The sequence below is a fragment of the Theobroma umbraticum genome, unplaced genomic scaffold (assembly GCF_002168275.2).
Source record: "Theobroma umbraticum cultivar Fairchild unplaced genomic scaffold, ASM216827v3 scaffold_147.0, whole genome shotgun sequence".
Classification (NCBI taxonomy): Eukaryota; Viridiplantae; Streptophyta; class Magnoliopsida; order Malvales; family Malvaceae; genus Theobroma; species Theobroma umbraticum.
Window position 1 is genome coordinate 6,533,796 of NW_018397259.1, and position 20,676 is coordinate 6,554,471.

General features: G+C 31.7%; 1 protein-coding gene across 1 annotated transcript; it reads left to right on the forward strand.

Annotated features, from left to right (window-relative positions):
* Positions 1-5,440: 5,440 nt before the first annotated feature.
* RIF10 (polyribonucleotide nucleotidyltransferase) lies at positions 5,441-20,461 on the forward strand. Its single transcript, XM_021426822.2, has 25 exons — positions 5,441-5,882; positions 6,450-6,518; positions 6,658-6,764; positions 6,847-6,889; positions 7,699-7,782; positions 9,095-9,159; positions 9,265-9,421; positions 10,643-10,699; positions 11,736-11,849; positions 12,452-12,715; positions 12,836-12,907; positions 13,553-13,666; positions 14,010-14,102; positions 15,189-15,367; positions 15,511-15,694; positions 15,844-15,891; positions 16,077-16,149; positions 16,797-16,870; positions 16,972-17,079; positions 17,163-17,257; positions 17,865-17,928; positions 18,391-18,444; positions 18,550-18,591; positions 19,085-19,562; positions 20,025-20,461. Exons 1-24 carry the CDS (start codon positions 5,562-5,564, stop codon positions 19,442-19,444), a joined length of 2,841 nt encoding a protein of 946 aa, XP_021282497.1. The 5' UTR covers positions 5,441-5,561; the 3' UTR covers positions 19,445-19,562; positions 20,025-20,461.
* Positions 20,462-20,676: the final 215 nt, after the last annotated feature.

A 20,676-nucleotide genomic window follows, 5' to 3' on the forward strand; every position in this document is an offset into this window, starting at 1 on the left:
ATTGGTTGGAAAAGCAGACACTTCGCTTCAAAAACTTTAATACCGTCAACAAAAAAGTGAAAAGATTATATAAAATACTCTTTATTTTTCATTTTAAAATTTTTTTCTTGAAAAAAAGAACCTTCCAAGCTAGATATGGCCGACATTGGCATTATCCGACTAGATATGAACGGATCTGGCTGCGCTTCCCTGAGGGACCCTGAAAATGGCACTCCCTAAGGACGTGCGAATCTAGCTGGACGCCACATTCAGCTATATCTAGCTTGAAGGGAAAGTTTTTTTTTTTAAGAACAAAAATTTTAAATGCAAAATAAAAATGTATATAGTATTATAATTTTTGACTTGGTCGAGGTTAAAATTATTCAAAAATTATTACCATAAAATTTTTTTCTTGAAAAAAAAAACCTTCCAAGCTAGATTTGGCCGACATTGGCATTATCCGACTAGATCTGAACGGATCTGGCTGCGCTTCCCTGAGGGACCGTGAAAATGACACTCCCTAAGGACGTGCGAATCTAGCTGGACGCCACATTCAGCTGTATCTAGCTTGAAAGGAAAGTTTTTTTTTTTTTAAGAATAAAAATTTTAAATGCAAAATAAAAGTGCATATAGTATTATAATTTTTGACATATTCGAAATTAAAATTATTTAAAAATTATTACCATATTAAGAAATTAATGTGAAAATCTTAACAATTAACTAATAATTGGACTTATGAGTCACAGATATTCTTTTAAGATGAAGTATCTATTTCTCAAATAATAAATTCCGTGTAATTTTAATTAAAATTTAAAAATATTTAAATAGTTTACCTTAAAATATAATATGCTATAAGACCCAATGGCATCACACCATAACATAACAAAAAAAGACAACATAAGATACACAAATAGCAACATGAAGTAGTAGCACCTTAGATTACCGACAAGCATAAAACGGTCAAAAAACCCTTTTAGTCTTTGTGCTTTTTAATTTTATTTAATTTAGTCCATGTACTAAAAATCAAAATAATTTAATTTTTTGACTTTGAGAATTACAACAATTTAATCTCTCCTCATAATGACATTTAATTTTACTATTAAAAGATAATGTCAACGCTAATATGTTACAGTTGATGATGTGGCATGCCACTTGGCATGAGAGTGATAACATGGCAATACCACGTGGCACTATACGATGACGTAGCAGTACTGACGTGGCACGACATGCTAACATGACAGTGCTACGTGACAGATCAAAAAAAAAATTTTAAAAATTCTGCCACATCATAAAGACTAAATTGATAAAAAATATATAGTATATGGACTAAATTTAACAAAATTGAGATGTTGAAAGACTAAATTAAAAAAAATATTTAAAAACTATAAATCTTTAAATAGATTTTTTATATGGTTATTAATGAACTAAATATTTAAGTGTAAAGGATTTATGATGTTAATATATATATATATATTTTACTAGTTTATTTAACTATAGAATATGTAAATTAATTTATATTTTTTACAAAAATTAAGTTTAAATACTCCTTTTATAAAAAAAATTTTGAAAAAAATTTCATATCTGAAGTCAAATTTAGATGAATAACTTATATTTTATACCTAAATAAATTAACGTAAAAAATTATAAAGGTTGATCAAATATTATCAAAATATTAACATAAATATATGAGATTTAACATAACAAGTCAATTATATTAAATAAACATAATTTTTTAAAAAATTAAACTTTTAAATTTATATTCTTAAGTTTAAAGTATTTAATGGTTTATAAATTTTAATTTATAAATGAATAACAGTAAGGATAAAAATAATCATTGTGAAAATTAGGAATTAAAAAACCTTAACATAAACTTATAAGAATTAACATAAGAAATTATAATGATGGAACAAGTATTGTCAAAATATTAATGTAAATGCGTGAGATTTAATGTAACAAGTAAATTATGTCAAATAAACACAAGTTTTCTGAAAAATTAAACATTTAAATTTATACTCTTGAGTTTAAAATATTTAACGATTTATAAATTTTAATTTACAAATAAATAATAGTAAGGATAAAAAAATTATAGTGAAAATTAGTAATTGAAAAACCTCTACGTAAAACAATAAGAATTGATATAAAAAATTATAAAAAGAGAACAAGCATTGTTAAAATATTGACATAAACATGTGAGATTTAACATAACAAAGAAATTAAGTAAAAATAAATATAATTTTTTAAAAAATTAAACATTTAAATTTATGTTCTTGAGTTTAAAGTATTTAATAGTTTATAAATGTTAATTTATAAATGATTAATAATAAGGGTAAAAAAATTATAATGAAAATTAGCAGTTAAAAAACATTGACGTAAAATTTTAATGATTAACGTACAAAAATTATAAAAATGGAACAAACATTTTCAAAATGTTAACATAAACGTATGAGATTTAACGTAATAAGTCAATTATATCAAATAAATATAATTTTTTAAACAATTAATATTTAAATTTATATTCTTGAGTTTAAAATATTTAATAATTTATAAATTTTAATTTATAAATAAATAATAAGGATAAAAAAATTATAGTTAAAATAATTATTTATTAAACTAAAATTTTAATACAATAGTTATTTCAAAATTTCTCAATGGTTAATATGTTTTACTCAAAATATAAATTTAAATGATTAATTTTAATAAAAATTCTGTTAATATACTCAAGTTTAAAGTTTTTAATGGTTCGTAAATTTTAATTTATAAATGAATAATAATAAAAATAAAAATAATTATAGTTAAAATACTTATTTCTTAAATTAAATTTTTATTATAATAGTTACTTAAAAATTTCTCAACGGTTAATATTTTTTACTTGAGAATTTAAATGTAAATGATTAATTTTATAAAAATTCTATTAATATGTTCGAGTTTAAAGTATTTAATAGTATATAAATTTTAATTTACACATGAATAATAATGAAGATAAAAATACTTATAGTAAAAGTAATTATTTATTAAATTTTTTATTATAATATTTATTTAAAAATTTCTTAATGGTTACTATTTTTTACTTGAGAATATAAAAGTAAATGATTAATTTTTATAAAAATTCTATTATTCTCTTTATTATTTCTTTCTCTTTCATTAATTTTTTTTTATTTTTGGTTGTTAAGTGTTCTTTAAGTTTTTGTCTTAATCAGTTTGATAGGTAAACAGATTGCAATTTTTTTTATTGATTAATGGCTAAAATAAAAGGCTCCAAATTTAAGTAAACAGAGTGCAAGTTTTTGTCTACTCATACACATACGCATATATTAAACAAGAGCATAAAATAAGTAAAGTGATTACATAATTATGCGAATGACAATTTGAATGTTAAGCCAGACTTCTCTATCTTTGTTAGAACAAGATTCTCCAAACATTCCACCATGGGAGGTGTGAGATAATTGCTCCAATCTCCCACACTCCTTTCTTGAAGTTGGCCTTGTTTGGTATTTAAATTATGAAAAATGAAAAGTTTTAAGCTATTAATGTCAACTGTTTTGGTATTTAACACTTTTCGAAGAAAAGAAGCATGCAAGATATAGTGGGAAATAAAAGTTTGGTTGAAAAAAAAATAATTAAGAAGAAGACTATAATACTTTTATATGTTAAATCTACATTTTTGTGATAAAATAGTGATGACAAACCTATTAATTTAAAAAATTTTCACTTGAAAATCATTTAGGATGTGTAAACCAACTTCACAAAAGTTGTATTTAATAATTAACATTTAGATAAAATTCATTTTTTGTTACTACTAATTCAGAGGATGAGAGTCACCAAATTAATGAATATGAATATAATAAATTTGGGTTTGGGGCATACCTAAATTATTCATAAAATATTTCAAAACTTTTGAAAAATTAATATATATATATATATAATTTTCAAAATTTTTGTGTAACCATTGCCCCCTAGCTCTTATGAGATTTTTTATTTTGAAATAAGATTACTTTAAATTTTCCTTTTACGTGTCATTAAAATATTTTATAATATTTGTGTAAGCATCTTATAGCTTTCCACCTCATCAAACTTATCATGAAGATTTTATTTATATTTTTTATTATTATGTCTTTTTCTTTTCATTTTTCATTCATTAAAATTATATAAATTTGTTAAAAATTTTAATTATAATTCATTCAAGTTGGAATTAAAAGAAAGAGTACTTTGTTCTTGATGTCTCTTGCTTCCCTTCTTCTTTTAGCAACGTATCAATCAAATTAATGAAAAAAAATGCGACGTTTATTTATTAATCTTTAGTCATATGTCAACCTAAACTTGACTCATTAAAACTAAAAGAAATTAATTTTTTTTATAATTCCATTTTCTGAATATAAATGATTAAATTTATTGAAATGATTAAATACTTGACAAAGTTTTAGTGATTTGAAATTTTTTAACTAATTATCAAATAATACATAACTCAATTATGTTTAAATTGATATTATATTTTAATTAATTTTGCACTTCTAATCAATTAAGTATAAGAAAAAATATAGACAAAAAAGTCTTTCCTTGTATTTTACACAATAAAAAAAAACAGAGAGAGAAGTTAATGTTATATATATTGTCTAACAATTGAATATTGTAATTACTTAATAAATAGCATAGAGGTAATAAATAATAAATTCGTTGATAGTTATATCTTTTGAGTAGACAGATAATAGATTGTTGAACTAAATAATATTTAAATTAGTTTTAAATATTACATAAATTATAATATTGTTAACATATTATGTTATTATATTTAATAATTTAAGTATTAAATTAATAATATTAATTAGAAAGTTAACAAGATATCATTTTTATTAAAAGATGGGAGGTTTTCAGATTACCACTTTAAGCTTTCTCATGTTTTCTAAAATATCTAAAAAAATCTTTAAATTATTTTAAAAAATTTAAATAAATTTTTATTTTTTTATTATATTTAATCAAGCTTTTATATATACACCCAAGTATTTAGTTCATTGATTGATGTATGATCTCTTTACCTAAAGAGTAAGATTCGAATATCTTTTTCTTCAATTAAAAAAAATCAATTTTTTATATCTTTATTTTGATTTCACCTTTTATCTTAATACTATGCAAGTAAGAAGATAAATAATATTTTAATTAATGATAGTTAGTCAATCATAAATCATAAAAATTTATCTAATTTAAAATAAAAACATAAAAATTTACTTCAATATAATAAAAGAATCAAAATTTATTTAATTTTTTAATAATTCACTGACTTTTTGAAAGTTATACCATCTTAAAAAGAGCAAAACTTGCTAATAAAAACCATTTTTTTATTGGTAATTATTCCACATTCAGTTTTATAGATTGTGATTCGCTCAATAGAAAACCCACAATAGGCAGGAGGCCCAGAGAACTGAGATCCATTAAGAGCCCAAACAAGTTCACTTCCCCTTTCCCTCTGACCTTCCACACTCTGGCGCGCCTTCGAAACGGATAAACCTTCTCTTTGCTTTCTCTTCCTTTCTCTCCTCTGAGCTCTGAAACTTCAAAATACCAAAAAAATAGAATAAAATAAAATAAAAATGCTGGTATATCCTAGCGGCGTACGAAGCACGCCGTGCTACTCTCACCCTTCGCATTTAACTTTCTCCAACCGTTGCAAACTGTTTTTATCTCCTAGTTGGCCTTGCTTCCTTAGTTCCAAAAAATCCTCCAAGTTTTGCTCTCTCTCGCTGCTTTTATCGAGAAATGGCGGTGGCGGTAACCGCTTTTCCGTTAGAGCTTTGCTGGAATCGGAAGTTTCCGAGTCCGTTGCAGATGCTGCCGATTGCGCTGGTGGTGGTGATGGTGGTTCCGGTATTCTGCAACCGGTTTCTGTGAAAATTCCGTTTGGAGATAGAGAGGTAAGCTCCCAGAACTTGATATTTTTACTTTTGTCATAAAAATATAGTAGTGAACGAAGTACTAAGTAAAAGCAAATGTTAAAAAACGAGATGATATTTAGTTAAAAAATGAACGAACTGGTAAAATGAAATAAAAATTTAAATTATGAATAATGAAATTTGATATCTACAAAAATTTAATTATTCAAAAGATTTTAGTATATTACCTTTGAAAAGTAATGAGCTAGTAGTACAAGTGACAACTCTGAATAGAACCTTAGCAAATTCAAAGTAAATGTGTTTCTATAGGAACTTGATTCTCAAAAGGTTTAGAAAATGCGTGTATGGTATGTAGTTGCTATTGTGAGAGTGGGCCAAAAATAAGAAGTTTCGTTAGAAAATGACTGCAATGGTAAAAATTATGCATTTTTTTCTAGCTCAGGTTTTGCACTTTAGGCTAGTTGAAATGCTGGTTTTGTTTTGTGTTGGTCCTTGTTGGTTTTCGGAATGATAACATGCGAATTCTGAACTCAACCTGATGTTCCTTTGGTTGATTACATAAGTAAGTGTTTTTGTTGCTTATTGCAGATTCTGGTTGAGACAGGTCATATAGGGAGGCAAGCTAGTGGTTCTGTAATGGCAACAGATGGAGAAACTGTAAGTGCTGATTTCCTTGGTATGGATGCGTGATGTGTTTCTGTGAAAACATATCAACTTCATTGCATTTAGATTTGTGTAATTGTTTTGTGCTATTCTCATAAAAAGGTTGCTAGTGAAGCATTTATTTATTTTGTAGATTGTATACACTTCAGTTTGCTTGTCAGATGTCCCAAGTGAGCCTTCTGATTTTTTTCCCCTTAATGTTAATTATCAAGAACGTTTTTCGGCAGCAGGTCGAACAAGGTGTGCCTTTGTTTGACCCTGATATTTGTTTAATTAATTACTTGAATGAATTTTTGTATCATGCTTACTTCTATTGCTTCAGTGGTGGTTTCTATAAACGAGAAGGGAGGACAAAGGATCATGAGGTACTAGTCACTGCCATCCAAGCATGAGAATTTTTTTTTAATTAGTTGACACAGGAAGCATTCTTGGAACTATGCACCTGCTATCTAATGTTTGACTACAATATTGCTATTTCCATTTCATTTCCAGTAAATTTCAGTTTGTACATTAGCATTGGCTCGTGTTGCTAACTGTCCAAGTGTCTGCAACAATGTGCAAATGCTAGATGCTGAAGAATAGAAGGAGCAGAATCAAATAACTGCAAATATTGTTCATATTCATTTCTCTCTCTGACACCAAATTTTGCTGGCTTTATCTCCTTTCTTTTTATTTTTTTAGCCAAAGGCATTCTCTTTGTCTAACCAACAAAGATTCATGATATTGGCATCGTTTTTATTATCATATTAGTCCATTGTCCTATTATTTCATCACGTTTCTTATTTTAAATTGGCCAAACAAAAATGTCAATGTTGAAATAGTCAATATATTTAGTGCTTAAGTATCTCTTATTACTCTGTAATTGTTACCGTTTAAAAAAGTAAGAGAATCCACTGGGCAAACTATAACCAGTTGACCCCTTTTTGATGTCACCTTTTCCTATTTTGGTTTCCATAAAATGAGAATTTAATTAAATTTGAAAAAATGAAAGGACGAAGCAAGTATTTCAATTGGACACAGCACTTTGTGTTTGAGGAGCTATTTTCTTCAATAACTGGATGAAGGCTGCAGTATTTTTATGTTATTTTATTATATCCACCTCTTCCTGGGTCCCTGATTCAAATGCCTTTGAAGTTGTCATTTATCTATTATTTGTTTACTTTCTTTTGTGTAGGTTCTTATTTGCAGACTGATTGATAGGCCTTTGCGTCCAACCATGCCTAAGGGCTTCTACCACGAAACTCAGTTACTATCTTGGGTAAACCTCATCTTCCCTCTGGAAGGAGTTTTTTTCTCTGTATGATTCTTCTCTTCAAAGCTTTGTAGCAGGCGTCTATATGCCTAAAGGGACTTTTATGAAATTTGTATCACGTGATATTGTTTTTTTTGGTGAAAATCATTTTTCTAAAATGTGATAATGTGGTGGTTCTTGAAAACATGCTGGCCTAGACAATAAGTTAACTTGTTAATCTAATTAGTTGTTTTGACTCTACTCAATAAGGTTTTAAAGCCTAATCATCATTGTCTAAATAATTCTTTTGCACATCCGAACCTTAGCCAAATGAGAAGTAACCAACCATTTTTTTCCTCAATACTTGAGAAAGCTTCATTGTCTTTTTCTGTTTTGTCTTCTGTTGAATTTGAAGGAATGCATCCTCCTTCTTGGGCTTAATTATTTGGTTTTATGCAAGGAGCTTAACGTAGATTCTGACTATTCTATGCTTTGTGACGTTATGATTTTATGATGTTATGATGCTTTGAAATATACCACAAATTGTTTACTCTAGTGCAAAACCTCTAGCATGTTGTGCATAACTCCCTTTATACAACTTTTAAAAAGTCATTTTTATTTTTCCTTTATGGCAATATTAGCATGCATGCCACTCCTCTTATTGAGGAAATACCAATATTAAAAAATATCTATTGTCACAAGAGTGCAATAATAAGCACTTTTTATTAAACTGTGTACCTGGTCAAAGGAGAAAATATAATACGGGACTAAGGGATTAGCACGGGGTGTTCAAACACTCACTGATAAGTTACTTCCCTGGTTCCTCTCCTGGACTTTCCTCCATAGAGGATGTTTGCTTTTTCAATACTTAGGCTACCAAATATGTCTCTCTAGCTAACTAGTCGTGTTAATATACTTGATAGATGCATGGTGTGCACCATGCCATTGCACTATCTACAGGTGCAAAGCAGTTAATCTTGGCATATGTTTGTTATAGTGGATGCCAGCATTGTCTTTATTTATAAATTGTTATACTATGAATAGCATGAGCTTAAAAAGATTATGGATGGTAATTCTCTAGGTGCTTGCATTTTGTGTTAGTATATATTGTAATGTTTGTGCAAAATTAGATAGAGTTAGGGATTTTTGTTGCCCATAAAAACAGATTAACTGCTGCAGCTAAATTTGACTGATATTTTATGCATTATGTGCTTCCCTCTGTTCCTAGTGCTTGATCATTGATGATTTTGATGTAGAATTTGAGGCATAGTTGCACCTGACTTATATATACTTTCATTGTTTGGTTTATATCCGTATTGCGCTCATCCTTTACTTTCAGGTTTTGAGTTATGATGGTTTGCACTCACCAGATGCTTTAGCAGTTACTGCAGCCGGAATAGCAGTGTAAGGGTGAAAAAAGTTTTGGCCTTACTTACCTTTGTGGCTTTTGTGACATGTACGGTTATATTTAGAATGTCCTTTTTAAATATATACTCATTAATTCCACAGAGCTCTTTCAGAAGTGCCAAACTCAAAAGCAATAGCAGGAGTGCGAGTAGGTTTGCTTGGTGATAAGTTTGTTGTGAATCCAACAACAAAGGAGATGGAAGACTCAACATTAGACCTATTTTTGGCAGGCACAAACAGTGCTATATTAATGGTTGAGGTTAGCTTTGACCCTAATTTGTTTGTCGTAGTATTTTTTGGATTGTGATGAGCTTCTGTACCACTTACATAGGACATGTGGGGCCTTGTCTACAGGATCTTTTTATTTTCTCCTTTATATTGTTTGTTTGTGGAAATATTTTGATTGGTATATATGCAGTATGTCTGGCTCCATCTAGATTGTCTCCGATAAGCTACAAACTTTACCTCCCACTTCTTGTCTGAAGTTGGATCCAGTTCTTACTCTCAAATGAACTTGTCAAAATGTTTCAGTTTTATTAAATTGTCATTTTCAGATGTCTCCTCTGATTTTGTCCCATAAATAGAATATGGCTTATGGTTGAATTGTTATACAGTTGTTGCATATTCTCATGTATAGTTATTTCATTTGGCATTGCAATAGAGCATTTGCACAGTCTGAGGAACAGTAACTGAAGATGCTATAAGACAAGTTTGAAGTGGAATAAGAAAGTGAAGAACATGGTTTAAATGTAAACAAAAAAATTTGAGCTTGTAACCTGATTTCTTAGATGAAACAGTAGAAAGATCAGAAATGTCACAAACAAGAGAGGCAACTGAAATTTAGGAAGTGAAAATAATGCGCTCACAAAGACTTGCCCTTTTTTTATTGTTGTCCATCTCTACAGTTTGGCACTTGGCAGCTGCTTTGAAAGTGCATACAACAAATTTAGGTAAATGTTACTCTTCTTGAAATATGTATTTTTTTCTGAGGAATATCTTGTAATAGGGTCAATTAATGGATAAGTTGCATTTGTGGTTACGACTTGAGTCTAGGAGACTGGAAAAGAGCACTTTAGGTCACAATCCATGGCATGTCATATACGCACACAAAAGATGCATAGATGTCAGGCTGCCTTATGGATTTTATTACTTTTACTATTTAGTAATGGAGCCCTTGCTTTTGGAAAGTTGAATGCTCTGAGGTACCTTGGTCAGAGAAATGGTCGATGCTCAAAGAAGTATTATTTGAGATAAAGCAGCTTGGCCTTGACAATTTTTACATATTGCATGTTTTTATCTGAGATTAAAGGCCATTTATCATGTCACATTGTTTTCCTGTGTGATTGTTATTTAAGGTTACACATTGTTATTCCAGATTTGATTCTTGATTTGTTCTTTAACTAGTACTCTTGATAAGAACTATGCCGTCTAAATCGACGTACTGACAGTCACAGATGTTTGCAAAAATTGTTCATTGCAGGGTTATTGTGATTTTCTACTGGAAGAAAAGTTGCTTGAAGCGGTACAAGTCGGGCAGGTTGTTTTTTATATCTGAGTATGTTGCTTATCTGGTATTTCATTTTTTAAGTCATGAGTTATCACTTTCCTGTCACTTTGAAGAACTCATTTCTATATTGCCCTTTAGAGTTGCTATGTCTTTATGAAATGGCATCAATACACTGCCGCTTGATGTAGGGGTGTGCACTATTTGGTCAAATCCAAAAACAGAGAGAGAGAGAGAGATAGAAAAAGGGAGAGGCTAAGATTTGAATAGAAGGTATAATATTCTGAATTTGGGCTCATGTATTGTGAAAGCCCAAAAAAGAAGCCCAAACTGAGTTAAATATTAAAGAAAGATGGAAGACTTGGTTTCTAATCTTATAGCTGATTCGTTTTGGTTTCAGAATACCTTGGTCTGAACTAAACCAAATTGTGAACACCCCTAACATGAAATATGTCTTGTTTTCTGCATGAGATACATGCCTCATCCTTATCCTTACATGGTGCTTTCCAAATAAATTACTTTACAGTTCAAAGGCCTGTTCTTTTCTTCCTGTCACTTGGATGTGCATATTACATTCAAATCTTACAGTTAGTTGGCTTGTCTTGTCATATCTTTATTTATCATCATAATTTTAGAGCTTTTATTTAGAAGAAACCATTAAAAATTTTATTAATAATTTTTTGAGGAAGTTTCGTGTTTCATTTTAAACTGATTACCTGATTCATCCTAGGTTGATTCATAATAGGAAACTCAATAGGAACGTTTGAATAGAATGAGCATTGTGTCTTCACCCTTACCTTTCTTGTCTGGGACATGTTCTAATTTAGAGGAAGAGATTTCACTAACTGGCGTATATACATAAATGCATATGCATTTGCAGCATGCAGTTTTGCATTTACGATATTCTTTTGTGTTTCATTATGCTGAAACATGAGTTGATTAGCATTTTCCCCTCAGAATTTGATATAAAGCATCTTACAAGGTTCACAATAAAACAATTAATATCTATAGATTTCTTGATTATTTCTTCTTGATTATAATTAAAAGCTTGTCCATTCACTAATACCAGGATGCAGTGAGAGCAATCTGCACTGCTGTGGAGGCTTTGGTCAAGAAGTGTGGGAAACCAAAAATGCTTGATGCAATCAAACTGCCACCTCGTGGGCTTTATAGGCGTGTGGAAGTATGGTTCTTGTCTTCTTTTTTCATCAGCATGTATTGTCTCTTCTTTTTTTAATTTTTTGAATTAATTTTTACATTTTTTTCTGATATAATTCTATTGTTTTTACTAATATGTGTGTTCTTGTCCAATGATGCTACACATATCTTATGCTAGTAAATATTAAATTTCAAAATCAATTGCAGAAGCTAGCATTTATCTGCTTAACAATTGAAATTTCAAGCAATTGTGGGTGATGCAGATGAAGCTGATTGGTTAGGGGGCTTAACTGTGATGCATGAACACTTTGTAGTTATAACTGGAGAAACCTGTCTTTCAATGTTATGTAGTTATGGCATTTTCAATAGTTCAAAGAGTGCCAGAAATATTTCTTCCGAAAAGGAAGAAATTGAGAGTGAAGGGGAAGTAAATAAGCACTAGAAGTGGAAATTCCCACCTTCTACAGAAGTTTTACAAAACCTATAAAAGGGCCGATATTTGGTGCTTGAAAAAGAGTTGGTGAAAAGTTGTTTTTCATCTGTGTTTACCTTTCTTCTTTCTTATTGTAAATTTCGTAATAAAAAATGTACATCATGGTAGTGCTAACTATTATTTTCTATAAACAGCAAATTGCTGGTGACGAATTACATAAAGTGCTGCAAATTAGGAGCAAAATACCAAGAAGAAAGGCCATCTCATTGTTAGAAGAGAATGTTATTAATATACTGACAGAGAAGGGATATATCAGTACAGAAGATAATTCAGGAACTGCTGAAACAATACAAGACTGGCTTGAGGAGGAAGATGAGGATGAAGAAATTGTTGTAGATGGTGAAGTAGATGAAGGTGATGTGCACATAAAGCCTGTTTCTCGAAAATCCGCTCCCTTGGTGAGTTGTGTTTGAGATCAGTCGGGCATTTCAATTGCTTGTCTTGTAAAATCTCATTAATGTTTGAAGTTGTTTCTCCTGCTGGTAAAACATTTTCCTTTTCCTGTTGCCCTATGATAGTTTACTGAGGTAGATGTGAAGCTGGTATTTAAGGAGGTTACATCCAAATTCTTACGAAGACGTATTGTGGAGGTATGAAGGCTTGTTGTCAATGAGAAAATGAAAATTTTGGTTCAAATAACAATTGGTGCAAAATAATAACTTCATCATTATGTATAATGTTAGAGTTCTACTAAATCTTCATGTCTCCCCAAAATTAATGGAGCAGTGACTCTGAAATTTGAGGGGACAGTGCTTTCCTTTATCCTTGGAGGTTTACATTTCTTCTGTCTTTAGTCTTTCGTTTTCACAATTTTTGAAGTAGTTTGAACATGAAATCAGTGTATATCATGTGAACTCGAAGTTTGTGTTACTCAAACCTATATTTTTTGAGGCCAATTTAGCATTTTCATTGCAAAAGCATTTTTGGCTTAATCTTGCAGATTAAAGATCGTATAAGTTATATGATTTCTATTAACATTTGGAGCTGATGTTGTCTACTAATTTGTCGGTTAAAAAAACTTCATGTTCTCTTGACACCTTCATCAGTGGACAAATCATGTCATATAACTCCAATAGTATCTGGTCAGCTAGTTTATGCCTGTCTACATTGAGCAAAAGTGAATAACCTTCTTTTTTTGCTTCTTAGGGATAGGTCTTTTTTCAGCCAAACATGATTCCTTCCAAGCACATCCACTTTCTTAACATTTTTTCCCTTTAAAATTACAACTGTCACAGGGAGGAAAAAGAAGTGATGGGAGGTCACCAGAAGGGATACGTTCAATCACATCAAGATGTGGCTTGCTTCCAAGAGCACATGGAAGTGCTCTCTTCACACGTGGCGAAACACAGGTTTGTAGAAGTGAGGTGATCTTGCCGATGAAATGCTTAGATATGCAGCTATTATCTTTCTGGTACTACATGCATGCTTCTCTTTGGGATATGGATAACCCATTAGAAGTGACTTACCTCTGCCAGCATATGACCGCTAGTCAAGCTCATTTGATATTTTGAATTCTGGTTTGGTTTGATTAAAGTGTCAGCCAAAAGTAACATTCACTTTCATCATTTTACATGCTTGTTTCCTGATAGAATTTTGTCCATTTTTTTTCTAACTGTTAGATTTTGTCTTTATGGTGCTTACTGTAATGTTTTTATTCCTTATTTTGTTTATTGTCACCCATTTTCTGTTTAGTCACTGGCGGTGGTTACACTTGGTGATAGACAAATGGCACAAAAAGTAGACAATCTAGCGAATGTAGAGGAATTCAAGAGGTTCTATCTTCAGGTCTGTTTGAAACATTTTTTCTTTTATTCTTTTCTTCAGTTATCAACTGCAGTTCCTTTATGTATATACTTGTTTCTTTTCTTTTGAGAGTGAACTTGTTGAATTTGCAATTAATCATTGACACCACTCATTCAACATTTTTCTTGAACGAGTGCCATTATTAATATGAGAGTCTATTGATATCGAAGACCTTAATCTTCTTTCTTTATCTATTCTGTTTCAAAATGAAACCATTCATTTTGAAAACAAAGAGCAATTAGTCAAGTCCGACAACGGTTTTTCCAACAAGCTTTATAAGGAGCTCTAGGATCTCTAAATGGTTCTTTGAACAACAAGACATTTATGTACCATTAGCTCTAATTTTGAAACTATTCACTGAAATTCTGTTGCATTCTTAGCTTCTAATAAAATAAAATAGTTAATGGAATATGTACCTGGGAATGCAATGTTGATTGGAACAAGTTTGGGTGTGAGTTAAATATCGATTTACTTCCACACAGGAGTAAAAAACAGGGATAGTAGATAATTTAGGTATTTAGTCATCGTGTCTATGTCGTACTGTTCAAGGTGATAATTATTGATCTGCTTTGCAATCCCTTAATGGAATGAAGTGCTTGCATTGTTGAAGATGTAAATGGTATGATGAAATGGACGAAATTTTAATTTACAGTGACAATTTTGTGGACGAGCAATAATTACATGTAAATCTCTCATGATATTGATTAAATTATAGAAACCTTTCCCCGGAGAGCCTCCACTGATTTTATTTTGAAAACAACCTGTCTGCCTATTCAGTTCCATGCACCTGCTGTTGTTGTGTTACTGTAGTCAAAGTACAAATACCTGTCTGACTACCCTGCCACACTGCCATCTGAATAAGGAGAAGTTGTACTCTTGCCCTGTACAGAGCTATGGATGCTTCTCCTATATTTAAAGAAATATCTCTGCTCAAAATCTTAATGAATCTGCTAATAAGAAGTGTTTTTCTAGGATTTAAAACTTTGTATTTTTAGTTAAAAAAAAAAATCCATCTTTCCCTCTGAGAGACCAGTTGACAATTTGCAGTTCTTTATTCTGATATTTCAGTACTCATTTCCTCCATCATGTGTTGGAGAGGTTGGACGAATGGGAGCGCCTAGTAGAAGAGAAATTGGACACGGTACTCTTGCAGAGAGAGCTCTTGAGCCTATATTGCCTAGTGAAGATGAATTTCCTTACACCATACGTGTTGAAAGTACCATTACTGAAAGCAATGGCTCATCAAGGTGTTTTTTTTTTTTTGAAATTTAAGAGTGTGTCAAAATGCTTTCATGCTCTTTTCTGCAACCAACACCTCTGTTTCCATTAAGAGCTGCATGTCAAGTGTTTTATTGTGTGATATTAAATATGACGTTTTGTTGCATAACAGCATGGCATCTGTTTGTGGAGGTTGCTTGGCATTGCAAGATGCGGGTGTTCCACTAAAGTGCTCTATTGCTGGGATAGCAATGGGTATGGTTTTGGACACAAAAGAATTCGGGGGAGATGGTACACCACTTATTCTTTCTGACATTACTGGATCTGAAGATGCATCTGGAGATATGGATTTTAAGGTCATCTTCATGGATTTTCCTTGTGATTTGTAGTCTAGTTTGTTCAATTGAAGTTTCTTAGAAGATAGAATTTGTTCATGTCCCTCTCAAAACTGGTAAGCTAAAGATAAAAATTAAACAAATTACCTTATGAAAAATTTCTGTTGCAGGTTGCTGGAACTGAAGATGGCATAACTGCATTTCAGATGGACATAAAGGTCATTGAACATCTACAACTCTCATCCCTTTATGAACAATGGTCATTTTAGCTTTGGTGACAGCAAACCCTTTGCACTTCAATCTGTCCTTCTGGTCCCACTTACTGATATGTGTTTCCTGCCTTTTGTCAGTTAAACATGATAATTGTAGATCAAAATAGATGATAATTATTCTTCTTTGACAGGTAGGAGGGATCACCTTACCTGTCATGAAAGAGGCACTCCTACAGGCAAGGGATGGTCGGAGACGTGTTCTTGGTAACGTGCACTAGTATTCTTTCTCTGAACTCTTTAACCTTTTTGAGTTAATATTTTGAGCCATTTAATTGTCTATTAACGGTATGATAAAGCGTAGAACTTCTCATGTGACTCTTATGCATTGAAGGTTGTTGGATGGCACATTGATATGTTTAATTGTATGTTCATTAAGAATGTCTTTTCTCTTTTCCTATATCTCATCTCTTATTAAGAATGTCTCATTTTACATTAATTCTCTCTCTTAAAGATTTGTGGGACTGGTATTTACTATGCGTTCTGGATGAATTGTGCCACAATTACTTTAAATCTGTCGATTATGTATTCTTCAGTCTCAAATGTATGTCAAACATGAACATGGCCTGAGTGTCTAATCTTGGATGCTGCCACACAACCATCTATTGACTTGTTTTCAAAATGTATTCTTTTTTAAAGATTAATGGAGCACTTGGATTGCCTTTCAAGTAATCAATTGCAGATACATGAGCTTTTTTTTTTTCTTTGGGGTGGAGAGTACTGTGTGATTATTGACATCATTTAGCTGTAGAAATGCTATCCCAGAAATTGTAGATATGATTTTTTTTTTGTCCTTGTTTAAATTAATTTGCTCCTTTTTGTTTTGGTCTCTTGTTTTCGATTGAAATATCTAGGTGAGATGTTGAAATGTTCACCTCCTCCCGCAAAAAGTCTCTCTAAGTATGCTCCACTTATTCACATCATGAAGGTCTGTTCATCTTTCAGAGACCCATCCTTTCCTGCTGTTTGTGATAACTGATGGTCTGCAGTGTCTAATGTGTTCCATGCCCTTTATAATGGCATTTTCAGGTTGCTCCTGACAAAGTTAACGTTATTATCGGTTCTGGTGGGAAGAAGGTAAAAAGCATTATTGAAGAAACTGGAGTAGAGGCTATTGACACACAAGATGATGGAATTGTAAGATCCTACGTGACCTTACTTTTCGTTGAATTGACGTGATTATTTCACTACACATTGTTTCTTATCTATGTTTTTAACAGGTAAAAATCACTGCAAAGGATTTATCAAGTCTGGAGAAGTCCAAATCCATTATTAGAAATCTGACAATGGTTCCAACTGTTGGTGATATTTACAGGTATCTCTTTCCTTTACCATTTTATTTTCCTCTCTTCATATAAACCTGAGAACACAGTTAAAATTTCTATCATTATTCTGCAATAAAGATATCCTTAAATTACATAGAGGAGATGTGCATGATGAAGGCTTAAGCATTGTTTCTGTTTGTGAAAGTACGTGTCTGATTCCTTCAGTGGGCCTTGGAAACTGTTTTCGTATATCTGGATTGTTATTGGTGGGGAAGGGTGGCCCGGAGGGGGGGGGGGGGGGGGGGGGGGGGGGGGGTGTTGTGCGGGGTTTGTCAGGTTCTAAATTGTAGCAACATTTATTTACTGACATTTTTTCCCTCCTATATAACACTTTGGCAAAGCTTACAGATTGTTATGGGGAGTTTAGGGAACTAATTGTTGGTCATGGTTTTGTATGCTTGGGACCATCCTTCAATGTCAGATATCAGTTACCTCCCTGAAATGACCTACATAAAAGTCAGTGGTGCTACTAATTAATGTAGGCAACAAATTCTAAGCTGTGTTTTCTGTACCTGAAAAGTGTATCCTTTCTTGTTGCACTTGTTGCTTGTTAATATAAAGTTGGCAAAATTGAGTCTTTGTCCTCTTTTTAATCAGGAACTGTGAGATCAAATCAATTGCTCCATATGGAGTTTTTGTTGAGATAGCTCCAGGGCGTGAGGTATATACTTTTGTCCTATATACTAATGCACATTTTTTAGCAAAAGCTTGATATTTTAATGTCACTTTGCTTTTGAGTTTTGGTTTTACATATTAACTTTTAGTCTTCTTTAAGTCATATTTTCTTTTTTTTTTTTAATTTCTGTATATAATTGTTTAGTTGCCACTATTTCTTAGAATTCATAAGATGAGCATGACAAGTAATATCAAGGTTTTTGTGTTTTTGATCAATGCAATATTGTTGGTGATATCATTTGTTGTTGACACAGAATATTCGTGACTCTTCTTATAATTTAAAAATTATATGAATTCAAGCAGTGACTCATTTGAAATGGTGAATTAAGTGTCCTCTGGTGTATGAAGTACTGACAGATTGAAACAGGAATGTGTCTTAGATTTCTCTATAATGGAGTATGAGGAAGAAAGAATAGATTCAAATATATCACAAAATTTGTTTTCTCAGGGACTTTGCCATATTAGTGAGCTGACTTCAGACTGGTTGGCCAAGGCAGAAGATGTAAGCATAGTTTTTTTTCTCCTTCCAATTTCTTTTGCCTCACCTGACAGATGGGTTGATCACCTTGAACTTATTATTTGTTGTTATACTTTTGTGCTATTGTAGGCCTTTAAAGTTGGTGATCGTGTTGATGTTAAACTTATTGAGGTAAGCAACTTATTTTGTCTTGTCTGCAAGCTTAGATACAGTCATTAACTAAATATGGCAAACGCTGGTCGAATTAAAATTGATTTATCCACAAACAATATCATGCCAGCACATTACTAATTGTCACTTTGTATTGAAACCTTAATATTTCATGCATTGCGGTGCTGGGTTTCTACTGCTTATTATGTTGATGATTATCATATCTTTACTCTCCTACATTTTTTCTTTTTGAATCTAAGGTCATCTTGATTGCGATGTTTTAGCCATAGTTCCTATTGACCTGTCTACACAATACGCATCCATTCTACTGGCTTCAGCTATATACTAGTACTAAATAATCCATGAGTTGATAAAAGTATTTTTGATAAAAATATCTCTGTTGATCATGTAAACCCATTCTAGAGCAAGATTGCAAGAGAATTCTCATTCTTCTTTCTCTGCGCTTTTTTCTTTCTTCAAAGAATATGTCTATTAATTGTGTCATCTAACGCAGGTTAATGATAAGGGACAGCTTCGCCTTAGCCGCCGTGCACTACTTCCTGTTCCTGAAACAAATTCAGAGGAACCTAGTTCAGAGCAGCTTACTGGCCATCAAGCTAAAATTATTACTGATTCCGGAAAAGCATCTGACAAAAGCATACCTGAAAAGTATGTGAATGTTCCCAAGTCTGATGCTTTAGCTCAAGAGAAGCTTGAACAGCCCAAAGATAAAGGAAGTGGTACAAAAATTTCAAGCTCATCCAAAAGTAGTTCTGCAGAGAATTCTCTGCTGCCACGAAAGAAGGTTTTTAAGAGATTAAAGAAGAGCACCAGTAAAGCTGTCACTGGTGTCTCTGGCAAAGATGGAGAGTAGTCAGTGATTGATTGGAAGTATTTTTTGCTTATAACATGAGGACAAGAAATTTTTTTATCTCCAATAACCGCGGTGAGGAAGGTGACAGCATAGCTTCCTCACTTAAGAAGAAGCAGAGGTATGGCCCACATACTTTCGTTTTTTTCTCTCTCTCGATCTCTCTACACATGCATGTGAAGCAGATACAGTTACGAAAAATCCTCTAGAAGAACAGCTTTCTAATCTTGCTGGTTGCATGTGATTCCCTCACAAGAGCTCTGGTCCTCATCCTGGGTTGACTATGGACTTAGTAGGTACTAATTGGGTAAAGATATTGAATTGCCTATGATGAGGTTGCGTAGGTGACATCAATTATAACTGGAAAAAGGCAAAAAGTGAAAGGCAATGAACATTATCATGTGTAGAATGCGTGGGCTGTCTCAAATGGATATAATGCCACTAGAACTGCAATACTAGTAAATCCACTGGATGAAATGGCTGGTCGATGCACTTTTCTGTTATCTGGATAGGTTTAAATAGCATGCAGATAAACTCTATCATGTATATCTTGTGCAATGGCTAATGTTTGATTCTTTGACAGGAGGAACATTCATCAGAACAGAACTGGAAGCGTGCACTTGGTTTGTGAAATACAAACTCAGGCGCCGGCAGAACCGAATGACATCTCACTTCCATATAAAATGTTTATTAAGAAGGCAAGGCAGATAAGCTGGCACAGCTTGATCTCAAGTTTTGCTGCAGTAAGAACATTTTGCTTGATGCTTAGAAATTTTTGATGTAGTGATTTTATACTCTATCCCTTACTTTTTTGTGAGTACAACTTCTTGATTTCTGTCTGCAATGGTCCTTTGTATATTTGTAATTGCACCATTGTAAGCCATTGTTGTTCTGTTGGGCCAAACTTTTTTGTGCATCTGAAGCTGTATTTTCATTGTTGACGGCATTTTTTTTTTCTGTCTTTTGGGACATGATTTAAGAGTGCAATTTTTTATTAAACTTCAAGTTATATTAGAAACATATCACTCATATCTTTTTAATTATGTATTTATTTTTAATTTGAAAAAAAGAATATTCTACCTCTACTCTTTTAAATAGGAAGATCATAAATCAACCAGTGAACAAAATGTTCTAATGTTCCTCTTTATCTTTTAGTTCTAGAAAGAAATTAAATTGTATTCATATATATAATTATCTAGATCTATTTAGAATTTCTATCAAATTACATCCATATC